Here is a 21,103-nt window from a genome sequence, read left to right as displayed (position 1 = left end):
CACTCCATAAAAATTCATAACACTGACAGAAAATAAACTTTCATTGTTATATTAGAAAAACTACCTTAATGTAAAACCAAAACTGAGCCATCAACATAAAAACATAAAACATCAAAACTTCGATGATAAAAACATGGATGCGCTGCAAAGAATTAAAAAACAATCAAGACGAAAGTAAATAATGGAGATCAATTATCTGGTGATTTGCCTCTGCATTGCCCTGTGAATGTACACAATCTGGGCTCTATCACGGATCTATCTTGTCTTTAACTGTCTCGTAACTCCCACGTAAAGCTACCTTTCATCATCACTCTAACATCTACTAAAATTTCAATAAATATATCATCTTGTCTCAAAAACAAAAGAAAATCTTGTCTCAAAACTCGAAACTGATTACTGCAGACTGGATTAGTGCCTTGCTCACTTAAGAACTATTAAATCTCTTAGGTCCCTCCTCCAGACTGGATTACTGCAACCTCTCGGCATCTAAATCTGAAGAATCAAACTAATCAACAAGAGATCCAGAATCTTGCCTAGGCAAAATCCTGATCTCACTTTCAAAATTAAATCTCCTTCTTTTAACTACTTTGGAAAAATCCATCATATCTTATATCTTTGTCTATATTCATTGCATAAGACTAGACTCGCTCACTCTAAACTAGAACTACTAGTCTTCTAATCCCACTAGAGTGTAGTTCAGAGAAATGCGAAGTAGATTGGTCTCTAGAGCCAGAACTTACTTCCAATTTCAGTCCGGGAAGCAGCCTTTAATTATCGTTAAGAGTACAACTTCCTACCTCGTTTAAGAAGACTTATAGTTAGGCTGAATCAGGACAGGTTAGGGGTCCATTTGGTTTGCACTGCTGCTAATAGCTAGCCAGCCGGGGACGTTTTAGGATGCTCTGATAGAGAGTTTAGGATTTTTATCCTCTCTCTTTCTTTTCTCTCTCTCTCGCTTTTCACTCTCTCTCTCTCACTTCCTTACTAACTCTGCTTTCTCCCCCTTGACTGGTTTTCATGGGGTCGCCGGACGCCCCATCTGAGCATCGATCTATCTGATTGCCTGTCGTCGTCTGGGCTGTCCAATTCTACGCCACTGTCCTGTGTTGAGACCCACCCTCCTCCTCCTCGCCATCTGCCTGATGGATCGATGGATCTCCATCGTGCCATCTATGAACTATAACTACTATGAACTATTCATACACTCTGTATTATTCATTTTTAACTCTAAATCTGTCCTTCTGTACATACACTCTCATGCATCACCATCTTGCATCTGTAGGATCCTCCTCCTCTCCTCTCTCCTTTTTCCTTTTTTTTTTTTTTCCCTATTTGGGAGTTTTTTTCCCTGTCCCGTGAGGTTTTTTGGCAGAGGGATGATGTGTGTACAGTAAAGCAAAGCACTCGAGACAAAATTTTGTGAAATTGGGCTATACAAATAAACTGAATTGAATTGAATTGAATTAATTGATATTGATTTCCATAAAGTGATGATGATGACAGACACAAAGATAGGAAATGTGTTTTTGACATGGCCCACAAACCACATGGAGGTAAAACAATTACAAAAGGTGTACCACAAGGCACTATACGAGCCCATGTTCTAGTTTACATTTGTAATGATGAATAGGACAGAATAGCCACGATTCTTATTTGATTGTATTCCCAAATTTTAAAGGGGACATATCACTCTGATTTTCTTGTTCATAATTGTATTTTCGGTTCTTCTCAGAACACGTTGACACACCTTACTGTTCAAAAACACACCACAAAATTTACGTTGCTAATTTTTTTAGTAACGTGAGTCGTTAGCGTAGTTAATCACGTGGCTTGTTTGAGTCGTTATTCTGAGTGAATTGTTGTATTTTGTAGTTTATGGGTGGTTATAAACAAGTTCGTTTTTCTTGTCCCTGAGCACATATACCTTGATGCGTGACTTTTTCATATCACGTTTCTTTATTTATATCACTAAAGCCATTGTTTATCCATTAAGTGGTTTTCAAATGTGGCTTCCTTAATGTTGGTTAATGTAATCCTGACGTCCAGCTAACGTTGGATTTTTGAACAGAATTTAAAGGGATTTGTTGTGTATTCATACAGTGTGACTGCAATGTGTTTCTGCCAACACAATTCAATAACCATAAACCAACTAAGAAAGAGATCTTTTTAAAATCTTTAACTTAAAAAAGAGGTGGAGCTTAAACTGCTAAATCTGTTTTCAGCTAAGTGAACCCTGTAGTTATGAATGTGAATGAAGCATTAAATGATTTAAAGATATTTAACCACATATTCATCCCAATTTGTGTAACCGACACCAGAGTGTGGATGGACAGCGCCTCCTGCTGGCTGAACACGCCATGACAGATGTGATGGAAATCAAACCATCGATGCGGTGGTCCACGAATTGCTCGATAAACATAGTTATACATAAATAACATGTGCTCGGTCAATAATCTGCTTTGTTTACTCACTCTCTTAAACTAACATACAGGAAAAAAATAAGAAAATATTCTCGTCATGGTAATCATAGTTTGGTTATACAACGGTGCATTGGCCACAATAAACACAGAATGGCAACAGACAAGTGGTAAAGGCAATTAAGGTATAAGTTTAATATTTTTTTAAAGAATGCATATACAAATAACCAATACTTTCGACAGAGCATTTGGTTTTGCACCAAAACAACAACGGGTTATAATAATTATACTGACTTGGGCTAGAAATTTACCCAACTCTAAGCCACCAGTAAAGAAAAACAAGAACCAACTGATCACAAATCATCTTTACCTAAACAGACTGTCGTTGGGGATTTTTAAATTTTTTTATTCAACTAAACCAATCAGAGCATTTTCTTGGTATAAACAGGCAGGGAAGAGTTTACATGAGTTTCCACCCCTAAATGTAAAAGGAGTGAAAGTAACCTTTTTTATATATATATATATATATATAAAAATTTTAAAAAACAGCACAAACTAAAAATAACGAAGAGAAAAAGAAAAAAAAATGGTTTGGTAAAAACACCCGGAGCCTACATCAAACATTGTGTGCCAGCTTATATTATAATTACATCTGTTGAACCTATCATTTAGAACAGAGACCAAGGCCCGGCGACACGCAGCACCGGGACAACAGAGCCGACGGCCCTTCACAGCGTCACAGAAATCTGCTGGAAATTCATCCATCAGCTGTTCAGGGATGACTCGGCACGATTTGGCTGCCAGTGCAGCTCTGCTGTCCCCGTTCCAAGTGCGAGGTGACGACCATGTTAAAACAGCCTCCTGCTTCACCCGTCCTTGGTCTACCCACCCCCACGGCAAAGCATCAAGAGCACACCACTTGCTCTGCTAACACTGTTTAAGTTCCTTGCATCTTAAAAAGACCCCATTCCTTTTACTAATGGTCGCCTTTTTTTTATGCTCTTCAAGTGGTCACCACGCTCAAAATGGACACTCGATGGCGATTTCGACTAATTCAATTAAAGAGCTGTGTGGAGGTTTGAGTTGCTGGGTCCCATCAGACCTACAGTTTTCCATAGTGGTTAGGAGCGCATCTATGCGGAACATGGAATAAATAGCTCAGGCGTGTCATGTTTTTGAGGAGGAAAGGGGGGGGGGTTGGCAAAAAAGTAACAAAACACGACTTTTGTTAGCGTTTCTTCTGGTAGCGCTGAGAAAGAAATGCAGGGATCGGCCGACGACTGTGCTCGTCAATGGGGGGGAGGGGGGGGACCTTCAAGCGTGAGCAGCCACCGATCGAGCAGCCGAGAGGGGCCGGCCTCACATCCGTGGGCATCTGAAAAGTCAATCGGGCCACAACACTGACAGAATAAGAAGAAAAAAAAACAATCTATCAAAAGCTCGACGGGGCGAATTCTACTTGCACGTGAGCTCGGTGTCCGGATACCTCTGACGGAGGCCGCGCCGCCCTCGGAGCCCAGCTGGGTCTCAGGGGCCGAAGCTTCTTATTATTGCAGAGAATTATGGAAAACCTTCTTTCTTTCTCGTCTTCTCTGTGGAGGGCAACGCCAACGACCAATCGCAGCACAGCGAGGAGGAAGGAGGGGTAGAGACTCTGTGTGTTTTTAAGATGCATGTACGTGTGTGCGTGTGTCTGTGTGTGTATGTGTGTGTTTGTGTGTGTGTGCACTCGAAAAGGTGAGAGCCTCTCATAGCAGCACGCATTTGCGTTTCTTCTTGGGCTCTGGGGGCTCCAGCGCAGCCAATATCGCCTCATCAAACACATTCTTTAGGCCTTTCTGTGAACACAAACACACAAGCACAGGCTCAATTGAAATGGACAACGCAAAACACACAGGTCAATCAGAAAGGGAGGCGGGGAATAAACAATGACCGCTAAAGCAGAGAGGGAAAATAACAAAAGTGAGAACACAGTCAGTGGCAAGTCATAAGAAAGGGGGGGGGGAATGTGCAACAACAGAAATTCAACAAATATGGAAATCATTTCAAGGACATCAAATCAGATCTGCGACAAACATTCCTACTAAATGTGTCGAGTCGTGTGAGCCGGATCAGGGATGAAGACAAATCACATGCAGGCTTGAGCGCAGAGTGGAGCTGACCGGTGGCAGCTGGAACCAAAAGACAAACAAGGAAGCGGAGGGGGGAAAGGGAAGCACGCCCCACCCCCCCCACGCTACGCAAAACAAAACCAAAATGAACAAGTGGGCATTTACATTCCACGCCTGCCTGTTTCACTTCTAATGCTTCTACTTCTAATGGATTCAACTTGCTGAATTACTCACAAGAGGCCATCCGGATACCAAATAAGTAAAATAAAAACCACCACAAAGAGCTTGGTCAAGTGACGTAACCAGAGCTGCACTACCAATGAACTGGTGCAGTTTAACTCAGTTTATTAACCCGACTAAATTCTCTGACGAAGCACTGGAAAAAGAAAGAGCAAGAGAGGAGAGCAAGTTCATTTGTCCTTTAATATTTATTTCACAGGTAATTTCACAAAATTAAAGCTTCTTTATTATTCTTCTTCTTGTTATTATTATTATTATTATTATTATTATCTGGACTTTCATAACAGCAGTGTGTTCAACACAGTTAAATGTAAAGAAAGTTTGGGCCAAAATAGGTAAGAAAGAAAGATTTTAGCTATGGACTTCTGTCATGCTTGGAAACAGGGATGAAAGAAGAGCATAATAATCATGTAAAGATCACAATCCACAGAACTTTAACGCATTATACAGTCAAAATAAAAATCAGTTTATGGAAGTAGTTTGAACATGGAGCATAATGGCCACCAAACAGCTGACGGTATCATCGTGTAAAGAGTATATTCTTTGCATTTTTACAGTAATACACTACCGCTGTTGTAGATGACAGCAGATACACTGTAGAATAACTGCAGCTGCCAGTAGTTTGGTGTAATGCAACAGGGTTATTGTTCCAGTGATGGGGACCAACTCGCCCCGGAAGTAACATAATCTTACTCCTAAAAAGAAAACTGGAAGTGAAAATAAACTTAACCCCCCTGACACGGCCAAACACTCCCTATATTTGACTCACGTACATAAAAGCCCTCCATGTAACCATAGCCTGGTTAATCAAGGTACAACAGTATCAACAGTAGTACAAGAAAATATACATTAGCATTAAAAATGGAAGCTCTGTCTCGGGGTTGAGATCGATCTCAGTTGTGGAGCCATGTGAGGTCTCCACCCTCCTTCTGGTCCAAACCCTCCACACATTGACTACGACTACAACACAGAGGGGAGAGGCTGACGAAAACAACGGCGACATCCCAAATGACATCCTACATCCTCAGTCACATACCACTCTGCTGTTGGCCAGAGGCCAATTAGGAATAATACAGTGGTGAAGTTAGGGTTGGGTAACTGGGTAAGTTCAGGCTGTGCCGCATTATACAATATATATATATTGTGGCAGAACAGGGGGCAAAGCAGAGCAGACAGGGCACAGGAGGCGGATCCCAAAGCTCAGGTTGGGGGAAGTGATCCACAGGGTGCTACAGCCAATTGGCACATGGGAGTGGTCACACCTGCAGCCCATCAGCTGATGAGAGACACAGACTATATCTACCCTCCACTGGAAGGCATCAGGGGAGAGCAGCCTGAACAGGAGAGAAGACCCCGACCGGGAAGAATCCTTTGTTGCCGTTAGATGCCCATTCCCCCCTTTTCCTATACGTTTTATTAAAAAGACACTTTATTTTGCGCTACGTCTCTGAATCTCCTGATTTTATTCAGAATCTCACCTTCAAGTCCCCCGGGTTGCCACAATATATATAAACTGCGTTCACCGCCTACGCTCCTGCCGTAATGCTTCGGATAAACAAGGCAGGGGCTAGTTTGACCTTTTTTCATCAAAGTGGAGGCTGACATCTTCAATTACTGAACTAAATACATATCGACTTGCTTTGGCGAGTCTTTCCCTGTTGCTTGCTTCCTGGATACAAAACAAAAACCTACCCCCTGACTCACTCATTTGTTTTTGCGTGAGAGAGCGGGATGCGAAACGCCAACGCAAGTCTTGGAGCCGGCGGCTTAGAAACAAGACGTGACCATTTTGTCCTCGATGTTATCGCTATAGTGTCACGAACTTCACCGCGGATCAAGCTCCAATACATCGAGTGTATTTGACACATTGCTCACCTCGAGGTGAGGATTTAGATGGAAATCCCTCCAGGGGAAGACGCGCCGTAGAGGAGAACACAAACCAAACCGAATGTCAGGGTTAGAAAAGGCAACGAGTGAAGTCATCGAAGCAATGAGACGCAGGCCGTGAGACAGAGAGACGTTGCAATGCAGAGGAGGAGTTGGGGTCTGGAGTTGGAGCGCTGGCAGGTCGACGTTTCAAATGCGGCACGTGTAAATACATCGAGGGGGAGATGGAAGAGGAAATGAGAAAGATGGGGTGACTGAGTGAAAGATGGCTATCAGAGGAGGAGCGGTGGCACGGAGAGAGACATTAGAATATACAGCATTTCCTCTTTCTCTGCGTCTCAGGAGGCTCTAGGGCAGCTAGGATAGCTTCGTCAAACACATTCTTCAGCCCTCGCTACAGTGGCAGGAGAGGGAAGAGAACAACAGCACAGTTAGCAATAGCAAACACAGAAAGACAGACAGGAGGAGGAGGATGAGGAGGAGGGCAGTGTTTGTGTGAAATGCAAAGAGACGGTATGAGAGTAACAGGACGGGCGGATGGAGGAGGGGCACGGGAGACGATGAGCTGACCGGCGGGCGATGGACGCAGCACGTGAGATCCTCAAGAATCAGGAAATGACATCAGCAGCGATGGGAGGGGGAGGGGAGAGAGGTGGGGGCTCCACCTCGACTCCATCAACACGATTGTTCTCGTGCCCGAGTGAGGCCGATCTGTCCTCCTGTGAGTCATGGTCCCTCTGCTCGTTTCCCTCCTTCGGTCTCTAACGGACGTTTACCGATGACAATACAAGGACTCAAGACTCAACACTGAGCAGATGAACTCCACCGACTGATTTATTAAGCAGACATGACAATACAAGTACCACACTGCTAATGGTAATAATGGTAATTCATCTGGGCTACTCTTAGTCTTAAACATTCCCACTGATGGCATATAACTCATTAGATCTATTCACTAAGTGGCCATTACAATTCCAGGGCTCGAAATATCAATAAAAGATGTTTTTTTTGGTGCATTTAACTTAACGTTAATATAATAGTCAAACTTTTTACAAATATTACGTTGACAATTTAATCAAACCATGAAAACAATATAATTTCACGCTGACTTGTCCTTGTGAAGTCATGTATGTTGAAATGACTTCAAATTTAAAACATTTTGACCATAAATTGACTCTCAAATCTCCGCCCACCTGTTACAGGGACGACATCCAATCAGAACATCTTCCGACGGATTTAATTAATAAACGTGCGTCACAATCTCTAAGTCAGTGGTCGCGATCACGATCGATCTCAGAGACTTGCCCTGTCTCTCCCCAAAATAAAATATGAATAAATTCAGAAGCCCATTGGGCCCCATTCTCGACCATTTTCTGAAATGTTTTCTTACTGAAGACCAAAGTCAGACAAGATCTCCTTCTGATTCACGAACGCCGGCAGACGGGTTCTGAGCTGTGCTCCCCCGAATGAGGATTCTTAAATTGACCCGGCGTTCTCGTGCACCTGGATTTGCACACAGAAATGCCCCGTCGGCTCCTTATAAGGGCATGCAACCGAAGGGCTCACAATCGACACTCCACAGGCAACGCGAAAGCAACTTCAGATTGAAATCGCGTTGGAGCGGAAAGCGAGCGCCGGTCGAGTAAACTGCCTGAGACCGAACTTCACCGGCGCAGATTCTGTTGTCGGATGTAGATGTGTCCATTCTAGTCCACTGTGGGTATATAGTGCTTATCTATTTATTCACTTACATTCGTGAAACGTAATTGTTAATGTAAAAATATTCTCAAATATGTTGTCAGTGTTAATATTGGTAGTTCATCCAGCCTGCTTATTGCAAATGTGTTTTTTCTTGTTCATATTGTGTGCGGTTAACGAATAATTTCCTTTTTATGTTGCACTAAAATGAATCAATCAATTTGAAAGCTGGACAAAGGTGTTTGATTTCATTCAATTAGGACAAATAAAAAGCCTCAAGTTGTAAGTAGAGTCTGGACAGTCCTTTTCTCTCAACGCCTCAATAGGTAGATCTTGCCTGTCACCAAGGCAGAGGTCAGGGATCTTGTTGACCACTGCTCTAAGCGATATGCGCACCATGTTTGTTGAGCTAACGATAACCTGAACAGCTCCATATGTACGTGCTCTATTGGTATTTTGAGCTTGGAATTCCCGTTAAAGGTTCGCCTGCACAACCATGGCGCCTCTGCCAAAAAGCATGAGTGTTGTTCTCTTTGAGGGTTTGGAGGATTACAGATTCTAGCACACACCCAACACAGAGAAACCAGGATGCCCTACGGTCTGAGGCAAGGTTTACAAACTATATGAAAAATACCTGATGATATATAATTAGCAACAACATCTAGAACTCATCTAGTGTGCACAGGCCAGGGGGGACAATGTTCCTCTTTCCTCCTTTTTCTTAGCTCTTGCCATTAAGATGTAAGTCGTGTGTGTGTATATGTATATATGTGTGTCTGTGTGTGGGGGACAGCGTATATTCATATATATTACCTGCGTGAGGGCTGAGCACTCCACGTATTTCACAGCCTTTAGGTCTCTCGCCAGCTTCTCGGCCGTCTCCGGGTTGATGGGCTTCTGCTTGTTCTTGGCCAGTTTCTCTATGGTGGATGGGTCATCCCGCAAGTCGATCTGAGTCCCGACTAGCAGGAAGGGGGTCTTTGGACAATGGTGGGTAATCTCTGGAACCCACTGGAAACACAAAAACAGGGTTACACAACTGCCGACACGCTGCATCACAAGCATTTAACGTTGGGTTTCTTATTCGTGGGCTTCCCTCCGCACGGATTAAAGTTTGATCGGCTGTTAGTGGATGTCAGAATGTTCAGATCCAACACCAAAATATTGCACACAAAAATTCATTAGAAACTACGGCTTTGTTAGAAATATACATTTCATTGTTATTATTAAAGTTAACATAAATGTTCTTGAAGTGTATACTATAACTATATTATCTAGGAAAATAGAAGTCTCCGTATTGAAAAGGGAAGCGTCCATATTTCAAGGACTGGGGGAAAAGAAAAGCGGCAAGGAAATTAAGAATTAAGCATTTGACTTGCCTTTTCTTTGACGTTTTCAAAGGAGGATGGGGACACAACGGAGAAACAGACAAGGAAGACATCCGTCTGGGGATAACTCAAAGGTCGTAACCTGTCGTAGTCTTCCTGACCTAGAGAAACCACACAAACAGGTTTAACTCGCACTGTCTGGCGATCATTCATATATAACCTGTGTTTGTGATTAAAGTTCACTAGAGCAGTGTAAAAACACTAAATCCTGGATTCTACTGAAGTAGAAGTTCAGAGAGCATCAAATGCAGGCAAAATAAGACCTCAACAAAAGTACATTTTAACTCTTTATGTAGAATGAAAGCCGAGCTTCCAGTTAACATGCAGGGTTGTTACACATTTTGACTAATGGATTTCCAGGACTTTAAAGATTAAGATTATATTATTTTTATTAACAAGGGGAAATTAGTTTCTCATTAACATCCATCCTAAGTTTTTAAGGAGCAGATGCAGGCTGGCTGCTTTCGGGGAAACAACTGGGGGGGGGTTCTGCCCCTTGCTCAGACACTTCGACTTGCAACTAATGGGGGGGGGGGGAACAGACAAACCTGGGTTTGCTGCAGGACGACCCTCTTACCCCACTGAGCTACAGCCGCCAAACCAAATTTCCATGACCAAACTGAAATCTCGGTATAAATATGAAAACTGTAGAAAATTTTGCGTATTGACAGCTATCGCTGGCTTATATTTTGAGCGTCTTTCTTTAAAAAATATATTAATTATTTCAAACTCGGTGTAAATGAACATGTGATTTTAACAAATTTCCATGACTTTTTCAAAATTTTTAAAAATATAAAGTTACATAAAATTGAAAAACCCAAATAACGTACAAGTACCTCATAATTATATTCAAAAACATTAATTAAGTTGTTTAAATCTACTTAGATACATTCCAACACTGCAAGAGCACAAGAAGAGTCTTGTGCTCTTGCAGTGTTGGAATGTGTAATCTAATCTCATTATTTTGCTTTTTAAAGTGAACTAGATTGATTCATTCCAACTTTAAAATACACATTGTTTCTAAAAAGGAGGGGGCCTTCCCCCGTATTCCCCCAAGAGGGCCCGAGGTCCACTGACCATAGTATGATAAAAAGAAAAGCGGGAAACATTGAACCCACACCCTACAAACACAAATATTAACGTGGGGATAGAAGATAAAAGAAAGTTTTCCCCATGATTTCAATTGAACATTTTAAGATCACAGAAACACTTTGTAGTGGTATATAATGACAATTGCTTAAGAGGAAATAGTGACATTAACCTGGATGACCAGAACTACTAAGTAGGTGTAGGGTGGAATAAGAAATGCATACCTGCTGTATCAAACAAGCCCAGAGTGTAGGGCTCGCCTCCAATCATTACAGTTACAGCATAATTATCAAACACCTACAGCACAGACCCGAAAACAATGGTTAGCTCATTTGCTCAACAGTGAACAACATGTGTTGAAGAGTTTGACAAATAAGGCAATGTTATTAAAATGTGCTTTTTCAATATCTTTTAAAGATAGCTGCATGCAAAATGTTTTACTTTGATCACGCAGCGAGAGGCCAAGCATGGTTAAGCACTTAGTTATACATACTCCAATACAAATATTAAATATTAGTAACATAAGAACAGCAGCTAGAAACATGAACACTATGAAATGGATTTACGGCCGAATTAATTTTGTATAAAAATAACAAAAAGAGCTACAAAGAAACACCGCGTTGCATGGGAACTACCACTTACCGTAGGTACATACTCAGAAGGAAACTTGTTTGTCGTGTAAGAGATGAGCAGGCAGGTTTTACCCACCGCACCATCCCCGACGACAACACACTTGATGGTCTGCATAGCTGCTGTGTTTTACAGTCGTCGCTACTCATTCAAGATCTGGGGGAGACAAACAAGCAGAAGGAAACTTCATTAACCGATGGCACCCACCGCTTATTGCGACAAACATATTTTCTGTTTCCTTTGTGTTCAGTTTAACATTTTGCAGCTGCATTGGACGGCATGGATACGTTATGTCAACAGGACACACAGAAAGGGAGGAAGCGTGGGATCGGGATAAACACATTTCTCGGGGAGACCTTGGAAAGTGCAACACCAGGTGGCATTTTCATTTGTGTCTACGAACTGCTGGTAAAAGCACTTTTCAACATACCCGTAGCTATAAAGGTTTAGCTTAATGTACGTCTGAAAATGTAGAAGATCCAAGCCCAGAATAAAAAGGAAATTATCTATTTGACATGTTTATTGGGGAATAACGCTGTCCAGTCACAGATCAATAACCTCGCCTCCCCGATCACCAAATGGATCAACGGGTCAATGGCCGTGTCTAGATGTCCAAATGAGTTGGGTCTATTTTACTTCAAGAGATTGAGGGGAAGCAGGGTTCGTACACATGTTGACCAATGAAATTCCAGGACTTTTAACCAAATTTCCATGACCAAACTGAAATCTCGGTGTGTACATGAAAACTTTTTGAAAATGTAGTTTTCAAGCAATGAGAATTACAAAGCATACAATATACCTGAAATGAAACAAATGAATGAGACAATAGTTTAATTAAAAGAATAAACATTACTATACATGTTTATTCTTAGAAACACTTATATAAATGTTTATTCTTTTAATCAAACTTTTATCCTTTATGTGCAAATCCATCTGTTTGGACTTGGCGTATGCCGGCTTATAATTTGAGTGTCTTCCCTTCAAAAACATATGAATTATTTCAAACTCGACGTAAATGAACATGTGAATATAACAAATGTCCATGACCTTTCCAAAACTTTTGTGATTTAAGTATTTTCCATGACTTTTCCAGGCCTGGAAATTACCATTTTAAAATGCCATGACTTTTCCAGGTTTTCCATGACCGTACGAACCCTGGGGAGGAGCCACAGCTGGACGAATGACAGTAGAAATGTGCGCCGTTCAACCGGCGTTGCACATTCTGTGGCGATGCTCGTTCCTGATTATGGGAAAACACCAGATATGGGTCGACTCCTTTCGACTCAATGTTTCAAGAAACGGAATGGAAATCAAATCATACGAGTGTTGGTCTGACACTAGTAGTAAAAGACGTCATGGAACAACATAAAATCTTTCCTAAAAAACACGTTAAAATGTCTAACTATTCAAATATCTATTTGCAGGACACCATTTTGAGCTGAACTCTTGTCAGACACCCTGTCGCTTTTTGTGAAATGAGGAGTTATTGATGCAACACCTCCGCATTTCACAACCAAAACTCAGATGAGGTTTCAGCTGGCTAGAGGGACATCCCCAGGCGACGGCCTCAAAGCATCCGACTGGCTGCTGCCTGCATTTACTTTTCAGTAGATATCACAATATGAACCAGGGTTCTCTTGTGCAGTGGTTCTCCACCTTTTTCTGGTGATGTACCCCCTGTGAAATATTTGTTCAACCAAGCAAGCAAAGCATTTTTGGTGGAAACAAATATGTAATACACAGCGATGTGCAAGCAGTGTCTGATTTAATATAAAATATATGAAATTCAGATAATGAATTTACATTAGGTGTAAACTTGGCTGGAAGGGTATTTCACGAGGGCTACTTTACTCTCAAATGGTTGAGAACCACTGCTCTAGAGCATACAGTACCCCCCTGACGGGTGAAAATAGTAACCAAGTGGGGAACCGGCCAGAGAGAGAAAAACAGTCATGCTTTTGTAAAATAGCGTATGCATGCACGTCCAACATGAGGGAGACATTTAACTGGCTTGGGGGGAAAAAGTAAGAAAGTAAGAAATGTTTAAATGTCCAGCCATCCAGCAGACAGCTCCGATAGTGGTGCTTTAAAAAGGAAAATCATAATTGAATATCTGTTATATTTATTGATAGCACAGCCGGACACCATATGATCCCTGATGATATTTACAAATAATAAAGCATTGAAAACACGGTCACAACTTGTCAGTATTTTCAGGTTTATGTTCAATGCTGCTGAGAAATAAAGGTTCAAAAAGCTCACAGAATTGAGCCCAACACAGTTCATAAGAAGAGGTGGTTCCTGTCTCCCCTCTCAGCGAAGCAGGAGACCAGTTTGACGAAACGAAACACGAGGATCTGGGCAAACTTGGCTGCACAAAGAGAAGCTGCTTGTAAAAGTTGCTGTAAAGGCCGAGCGATCATTACACAGCCTGTGTCTGAATCCAAACAGCAACACGGTCATTTTGACTGATAGTACGAAGAGCACAGGTGCTCCTAATGACATTAACGATGGCTTTGTTCTTTTCATGGGTCCCAGACCGTGAACCATACGAAGGATCCCCGGAAAACTAATGCAGCGACACAGAATTCCGTTAAAGTGTCAAACCAGCTGCTGATCTTTCCAATTACAGTTAATTTTTCTACTTTGGGTTTTGACAAAACAGAACCGTAAAATCTATTTGAAAAACGAAATTTCCCCCAATTTTTTCAATTACGATAAATGGAGAAAATAAACTGCATATCACCAGATAATGAAAATAATCTTCAGTCGCAGCCCACATTTATGTGCTTCTGTCGAAATGCCTTCAGTGAAAAAAGGCGTACGAGACAATCGAAACAATAAACAAACAACAATGAAAGTTGACCGCGAATCATTGTCTGCAACAATGTGGTGCATCTTGGTGCATTGTGCATTTAGAGACAACACACTATATGTAGTATGTGGGCCGCAGCATTCCCCCGTCGGTGCCAAGCTACTGCGGAGCTCTGCACCACAGTAGGGGGGGGGGGGGGGGCATTGAATGAAGCAGAAGGGGCCAGAACTGCAGTCGCCAAATGTTACAGTGTGAACGTGGTTTAAACTTGGGAACAGGGTGCAGGTGGATGTCCCGCAGAAACACAGGGAACACATTGATATGCATTTCTTCAGCAAACGATATCAAGAAACACCTGGTCAAGATAAACACGTTCCCGGACTAGACGCGGTGGTAGAATACCAAAAACAAACTTGAGATTAAAGCGTAAAGCTGCTTCTGGTATTGGTCAACTGATAGATTACGCTTGTGCAGGCAGCCCAGATGGAGGCGCAGACTCAACAGCTTGCAACCTTGACGAAAGGTTCCGTTAACGCTCAAAGGAGGTTTCCACCACTGTAGACTAAACTGGAAAAGTTAGAGACTGCCACTAGACACAATCAAGAGAAGGCGCCATTTGCATGGCAGACTTCGATATTAAGCCATCCTTCATACACAAAGTCCAAAGATAATGAAACTCTGTATGCAAATAATGAGAAACAGAATGTCTAATATTGTCGGGTTCATCCGTCTGGGACAATAAAGGCTTTGTTTGCTTACAAACAATAAGCCGTTGTGGGTAAGTTCCATAACTGTGTTCAAAACATGATTGCTGATGCGTGTTTATAATGGTACGTTCTGCAGGACAAGTGGAGGGTGCTATGGAGGTCCCTTTGCATTCTGAATGGACTCCACTAAGACAGAGAACCCCCGTTTCTTTTCATGTGCAGTGCTGGAAACAGGGAAACAGAAAAATCTTAATTTTACCAGATCGGAATCACGGCAGTCCCTGAAGATGACCATCATTGATGATCGTTAAGAACCTGAATTGTGGACTTTGGTCAATTGCTATTTGCTTGTTATGAATGATAATTGACAACACAGCTCCAGACTGAAATCCTTTTCACGATCCATTCACAAATCAGTTCCTTTCTAATATATTAATGATCAAGAAAATACACGCCTATGTGTATTACACTATGCAGCATTATATTATGACTGTTGAGTAACAGTTACAATGTTATCCAATGCAGTGTTGGTCATACTATAAAACTATTTATTTGCAGTGTATAGTGAATAATAAAGAATATAAGGAACTTCTTTTAAATCACAGACCGAATCGATGTCATTCATCCATTACTTCTACTGGTTATTGTTGCATGAAGAAGGGGTGGGAAAATGTGGACCCCTCAGTAAACTTCTCACAAACAAGGGAAGTTTGTAATTACAAAGAATGCATCCAACATATCTCGATGCAAAGCAGCCATATGAAGTGTTGTTTTAAAACCCTAACTTTAGATGTGCCCTTCTTCGGTTGTGTATTTGGATGATCTTCAACTTTCCAACATACAACTTATTTTTTTTTTTCAACAAAAGCTTGGCCTTAAGCACAAACTAAACCGACTGTTTAGCAAGCAAAAGCACTGCCATTGTCTGGAGGAATCCGTTTACCAGTTCCACTGCACTCATCGCAGTTACATTCATAGAACAATATGTGGCAGAGGACAGCGTCAAACTTCTTCTAATGGGAGTAGTTCTGACTCATTAGACAAACTCTTAAAGACGAGCACAAGCAGTGAGAGATGGCCATGGGCAACAGAGGGTGACTGGCTGCAATAACGCCTGTATGCTTAATCCACGATTTGTGTTTGTAGGCCAGTAATCAGGGCCAGCTTAAAGAATAGCAGTGAAAGCCGCTGAATATCAGTTTGATGATGTATTTCCACGTGAATCGTAAACCAAGACAACTCTGTAAACTGGACACTGCGTCTATGACGAAGTTTTGAAAGACTGATGAGCTCACCGGATCTGACCAGCGTGCACTGCCAGTGGAAGTGTAATAACATTACTTCTACGAAAGCACAGAAACGAGCCATGAAACCCTCGCGCCTTCATGGTGGGAGGTTGTGACCGCCACTAATTCATATTCCTCAATAATTAGTCGAGCGTTCACCTGAAACAAAGATTTCGCGGTCTTCAAGAGGACAATTTTCTTTCACATTAGTGAAACGTCTCATAGGTATGAGACAGCCAGTGATGTGTGGGATTTCTACCACCAGCCTGTATGTAAACCGGCAATTAAAGCCAACTAACGTTACATCAGAGGAACAATCGGCGAGCAAAGCCGAGTGCTATTGCTACCGTTAGCTCGGACGCCTTAGCTGCAGTATTTTGGCCTAATTTCCGGTCGGCTGTTTCAACGAACTCCCATAGCCGTCCCTCTTCTTTTATAACCCAGTCAGTATTGTAAACATTCGCGCTAGCACACAAACATTTACGTTACATTAAACCATTTTATCATCCGAGACCATGCTTAGAATATTTTTTTAAGCGTCGCTGACCGAGCGTTTGTTACGCCTTTTTTTTCATTCAGCTAGTTAACCAGTTAACCGCAAGCTAGTGACCAGCAGCGTATTGTGCCATTTACTGCTTTAGCGTTATTTCTGAAAAGTATAGCACATTATCACGACAATTACATCGACAATACATTTGAAGTGAAATGGGGCTGTCAGTGCTTTGCTAACGTCCTCTTCGATTAGCCAGCTAGCTTGCCAAGCTAACCAACTGAGCTAACCTTAGCGGATGCTGTTGTCGAATGACCTGTTTTAATTCGAAAGTCACAACCCATGTATAAGAGCACAGATGTTGACGGCATTATATATGAAATTTAAATCACAGTTACAGCCCAATATGCATTTAAAACCCAAAATGTTCCGTACCGTATCCTCTATTTGTGTCTTTACGCCGGGCGTTGGCAGCTCCGCGCTCGGGGCTTCCCAGTCAACAGAACAGGGACACGTTGCGTGCGTAGTGCCGTACCACGTAATTACGTTAATCGATTTAAAGAGAACAGGGCTCCTTTTTTTACAGCAAAAACAGTAATACTAAACTAAGCAAACAGATGGTTTAACCTGCGGCCCAAATGGTCATGTGAAAGAAAACAAACATTAACGTATGCTAAATAGTGCCGTTTGAAGAGTTTTAGATGTGAGGAAGTTACAAGTGTTACACTCATTGCATTGGTCCCATCTATGTTACAATAAATGATTGGTTATTTCAAGGTGGGAATAGGTAACAAACACCTCAAGGCACAACATGGACAGTCTAGATTGTTGCTCGACTCGATTTGTCACATTTAACTCAATCTACATTCATGTTTAACTCACCAAAAAAACGTTACGCCTTTTTTACAAGGTGCCAGAGTAATCTACTTGTCACCATATAGTTTGTCAAATTATAGGAGACAAAACAAAAAACAGTCACATCTAATTCTTATTTGGAGTTGGAGAAGCTTGACCTACATACGTACCTTGCAATAGTGCGGTCTGCCACTAGATGGCACATTAGCCTAATGACCCAATTACTCTGCAAAAAAGTGTGGCGTTATAAACATTTAGTGGAATAAGTCAAAAATACAAACAGCTGTAAGAAAAGAAAAAAGGATTTATTCTCATAACCACGTGTTAGAAAGAATCAAGTACAATATTCATGTCGTATAAACAAGCACTCGATGCCAATTTGCAAACACAAAAAAGATGAAAAGGTAGGATTTTGTAGGCGTCGCCACTGTCCTAAGTAGTAGTCACAACACTCTGCAGCAAGGTAATGTTGTCTCCTTTCAACATTATCCTCCCTGGGAGACACAAGAGGAAGAAACAAAAGTGGAGATGAGAAGAGCAAGATAATGGTTGGAAATAGATACAAAGCAACACTTCACTTTTGGACCATCGAGTTGGCCACAGACGAAAGGGAACCACTAAGCCACAGTTGCACGGATGTAACATTTGTGCATCATCATATTAGCAGCCGGTGATATCAAAATCAATGATGAACGCAGAGAAAAAGCTACAAAACATCAAAAATGCATTTATTACCCAGCGGCTTCCGGTTCTTGGTCTTCATGTGGACCTCCTCGGCGTCATCTAGAACCAGGTTCATGTACTCATCAAAACCCTTCAAGAGAGACGGAACAGTTGGCCACAAATTAGTTTCAGTGGATCAACATTTTCGAATTCTCATCCTAAATTCCAGAAATTTGTCGTTTCCACTTTATATACGACACCACTTCCCGGGAAGTGCACGTTTATGAAATTTGAACATAGGCATTACGTATATAGTTTAGCCAAGTTTGTTGACAGGTGTCAAAAACATCAACCCCGAGAGCAAAAACAGGAACTTCACACAAGTCCTTTAACAAAACACGTATGCCGTGTTTACACCGAATGCGCTAATTTTTTCGTGCCACGAGATCCGATGCAAAGTCAACGTACAGACACGCATGGTTGCGATAGACGCAACATTTTTCCGAGCGCCGCAATTTTCGACCCTTGAAGTATTTAATCGTTGAGGCGATAATTTCACAAAGCGGGCTAATCAGCTCTCGAGTTGCACTGCGTGTCATCTCTGTCCCGCCGTTGTTGAATCAGAACACGGACAAACTTATCGTTGCGGTTTGCTGGCACCTGGAACTCTTTAATACCACCTCTTATGAGGACCTGAATCGCAGAGAATAACACAGGCACGGGTGATGTTAGGTATAAATATATATATGACATAATGTTATGAACACAAACACGAGGGCGTTAGATGATCCGCTCTTGTAGCACTGGAAGCGGAAGTCTTTCAGACGTAACAGTTAACTTAATCGGTGAAAGTAACTGAGCTGTGTCAGCCAACGGGTGATGTTATGAACCCAAACACGAGGGTGTTAGATGCTCCGACGTGTATGGGATGTCCTCAACAAGTATAAAGCAGAACTAGTGGTTAGTTATTCCATGGTGGATGAAGGAAATGACGCTATTTACAAGCCAGAGAGATAAGTCTCGCCCCATGCGGAGCTTCGCAACGTTCTTGATGTGAACACGGCAAATGGTCTCTTGGACAAACTCACGCGTTTTGTGCAACGCGATTGTGAACCTAGCATAGGCATGATGCGCTTCAATCAAAAAATTTGAATTGTAGATGTCAAATGTGTCACACCATAACCAACTGCAATATTAATGTGGTGTATACAGTAATCTAATATATACAGGATTTATTATTTTCCATTTGCTAGTCTGCATAATGAGTACCTATGACCATAGAAAATATACAAAATAAATGCATTTGTTCCTTAAGCGAAAAACTCTCAAAAGTTCTCAAATTCTGCATAGATGAAGACTCAGAATGACCTCCAGGCTAGGCATTAAGTTATCCCATGTGTTGCAAAAATATATATATATATAAAAACTTACAATAATGCAGCCCTCTAGCCGCATGTTGACTTGTTCATACAACCAGACCTGGATCCGTGAGCGCTGGGAAAGAGAACGAGAGAAGAGAATTCCAGTTCAACCACACATCATACAAAACAAAACCCGAAATAAATAAAAACTGTTAAATACTTACATTTTGTAGATACCTGAAAATTAGGTTCTGATACATTTGAGTCAAGGAAATTCAAGGTTCAAGAGCAAACACACAAACACAAGCTAACATTTTTCACGGGTTATTATTGTACAGGCTACTGAAAATGTTGCCTGATGACATTTCACATTTCTTCACGCCGGAGCACGTTGAACAATAGGGAGAAAAAAAGATGTAATCAGTCAATGGATCAATCGATAACTTACGGACGGCACTTCACCTAAAACAAAAGTTAGATATCGAACAACAAATCAAAGCAACATTTATTCTTTATGTCAAAAAGCCACATGACGCAAGTAGAATACCGGACATGTTGAATGCAGCTCGGCGTGCCACGGGGGAACGTTCTGCAACGTACCCCACAGCGGCAATTTTGCTTCGTGTAAATGCCCCGCGGTATTTTGAAACTAAGACAAATGGTTTCATGTAGTTATCTAACCCTAGAGCGAGCTCAAACACAAGGAAGGAAGTACAAGCTAGCGAGCTAACGACACCGGTTGGCCTAACCTAGCTGCTAAGTTATTGTAGCAAGCAATTAAACGGCGCAGTCAAATACGAAAGGATACAATGGGCTGCACCATAACCTTCTGGACCTTCTGTCCTTGTCCTCTGTACGCCATTCTTCCAAGAAAATACCAGCCGAAGGTATTTGGTTTTTAAAAAATTGCACCTTTTTTGTCAGAGTGCACGGCAACGAAACGCTCACGTTGTGAGGTTGCTTTAGCTTGAATGGCGGTCTTTCTCCCGCGTGCTGCTTCCGGTTATAGCAAAACGAGTCGCATTGATTTGCAACAGCGCCCCTGCGGGCGGGAGGCAATCACTGCAGCCACTTGTTGCTCCACAGACTGGAATATTTTATGTGTAAACGCATACATTTTAGTTTGAAAAAAGGGTATTGACAACAAATTGCGATCTGTTCACAACTGATAATGCGCTGCCCGTCAAAAGTTTGGGGTCACCACAGCCTTGTTCCGCTCTCAGCCACTACAGGATGCTGAAAGGACTGCTCTGCATTTGTCATCTATGTGTCATTTAGCTTGTAGAAAGTCCCCATCACGAAGGTAAGTTCTTTTGTATTAATATTTGTTTTAAAGTTGTGTTTTGTACACGAACAACAAAACGCTATACAACGATCCGATCAGGATTTCTCTTAGCAAAAGTTGAATAAGAATAGAAGGAATCACCAGTCATTGGTCAAATTCATTTGAAACTTAGCATCAAAAA

At 41.7% G+C, this 21,103-nt stretch overlaps 2 protein-coding genes across 3 annotated transcripts; both read right to left on the bottom strand.

Annotated features, from left to right (window-relative positions):
* Positions 1-2,588: 2,588 nt before the first annotated feature.
* Positions 2,589-17,278, bottom strand: LOC130208099 (cell division control protein 42 homolog). 2 transcript variants are annotated; one of them, XM_056437018.1, is made up of 6 exons: positions 17,194-17,278; positions 11,473-11,616; positions 11,055-11,127; positions 9,733-9,842; positions 9,167-9,364; positions 2,589-4,255 (listed from the first exon to the last, which is right to left on the bottom strand). In XM_056437018.1, exons 2-6 carry the CDS (start codon positions 11,575-11,577, stop codon positions 4,166-4,168), a joined length of 576 nt encoding a protein of 191 aa, XP_056292993.1. In that variant the 5' UTR covers positions 11,578-11,616; positions 17,194-17,278; the 3' UTR covers positions 2,589-4,165. The 2 variants fall into 2 exon arrangements, with proteins under 2 accessions (XP_056292993.1, XP_056292994.1); XM_056437019.1 differs by lacking the exon at positions 2,589-4,255 and adding an exon at positions 4,933-7,049.
* A 619-nt stretch (positions 17,279-17,897) lies between these two features.
* On the bottom strand, positions 17,898-20,609 carry snrpe (small nuclear ribonucleoprotein polypeptide E). The gene is made up of 5 exons (XM_056437493.1): positions 20,446-20,609; positions 19,862-19,888; positions 19,708-19,770; positions 18,349-18,427; positions 17,898-18,107 (listed from the first exon to the last, which is right to left on the bottom strand). Exons 1-5 carry the CDS (start codon positions 20,497-20,499, stop codon positions 18,046-18,048), a joined length of 285 nt encoding a protein of 94 aa, XP_056293468.1. The 5' UTR covers positions 20,500-20,609; the 3' UTR covers positions 17,898-18,045.
* Between the last annotated feature and the right edge of the window lie 494 nt (positions 20,610-21,103).

Source organism: Pseudoliparis swirei, chromosome 18 (assembly GCF_029220125.1).
Source record: "Pseudoliparis swirei isolate HS2019 ecotype Mariana Trench chromosome 18, NWPU_hadal_v1, whole genome shotgun sequence".
Taxonomy (NCBI): Eukaryota; Metazoa; Chordata; class Actinopteri; order Perciformes; family Liparidae; genus Pseudoliparis; species Pseudoliparis swirei.
The sequence above is the reverse complement of the archived record's forward strand: the minus strand, read 5'-3'. Positions and strand labels throughout refer to the sequence as shown.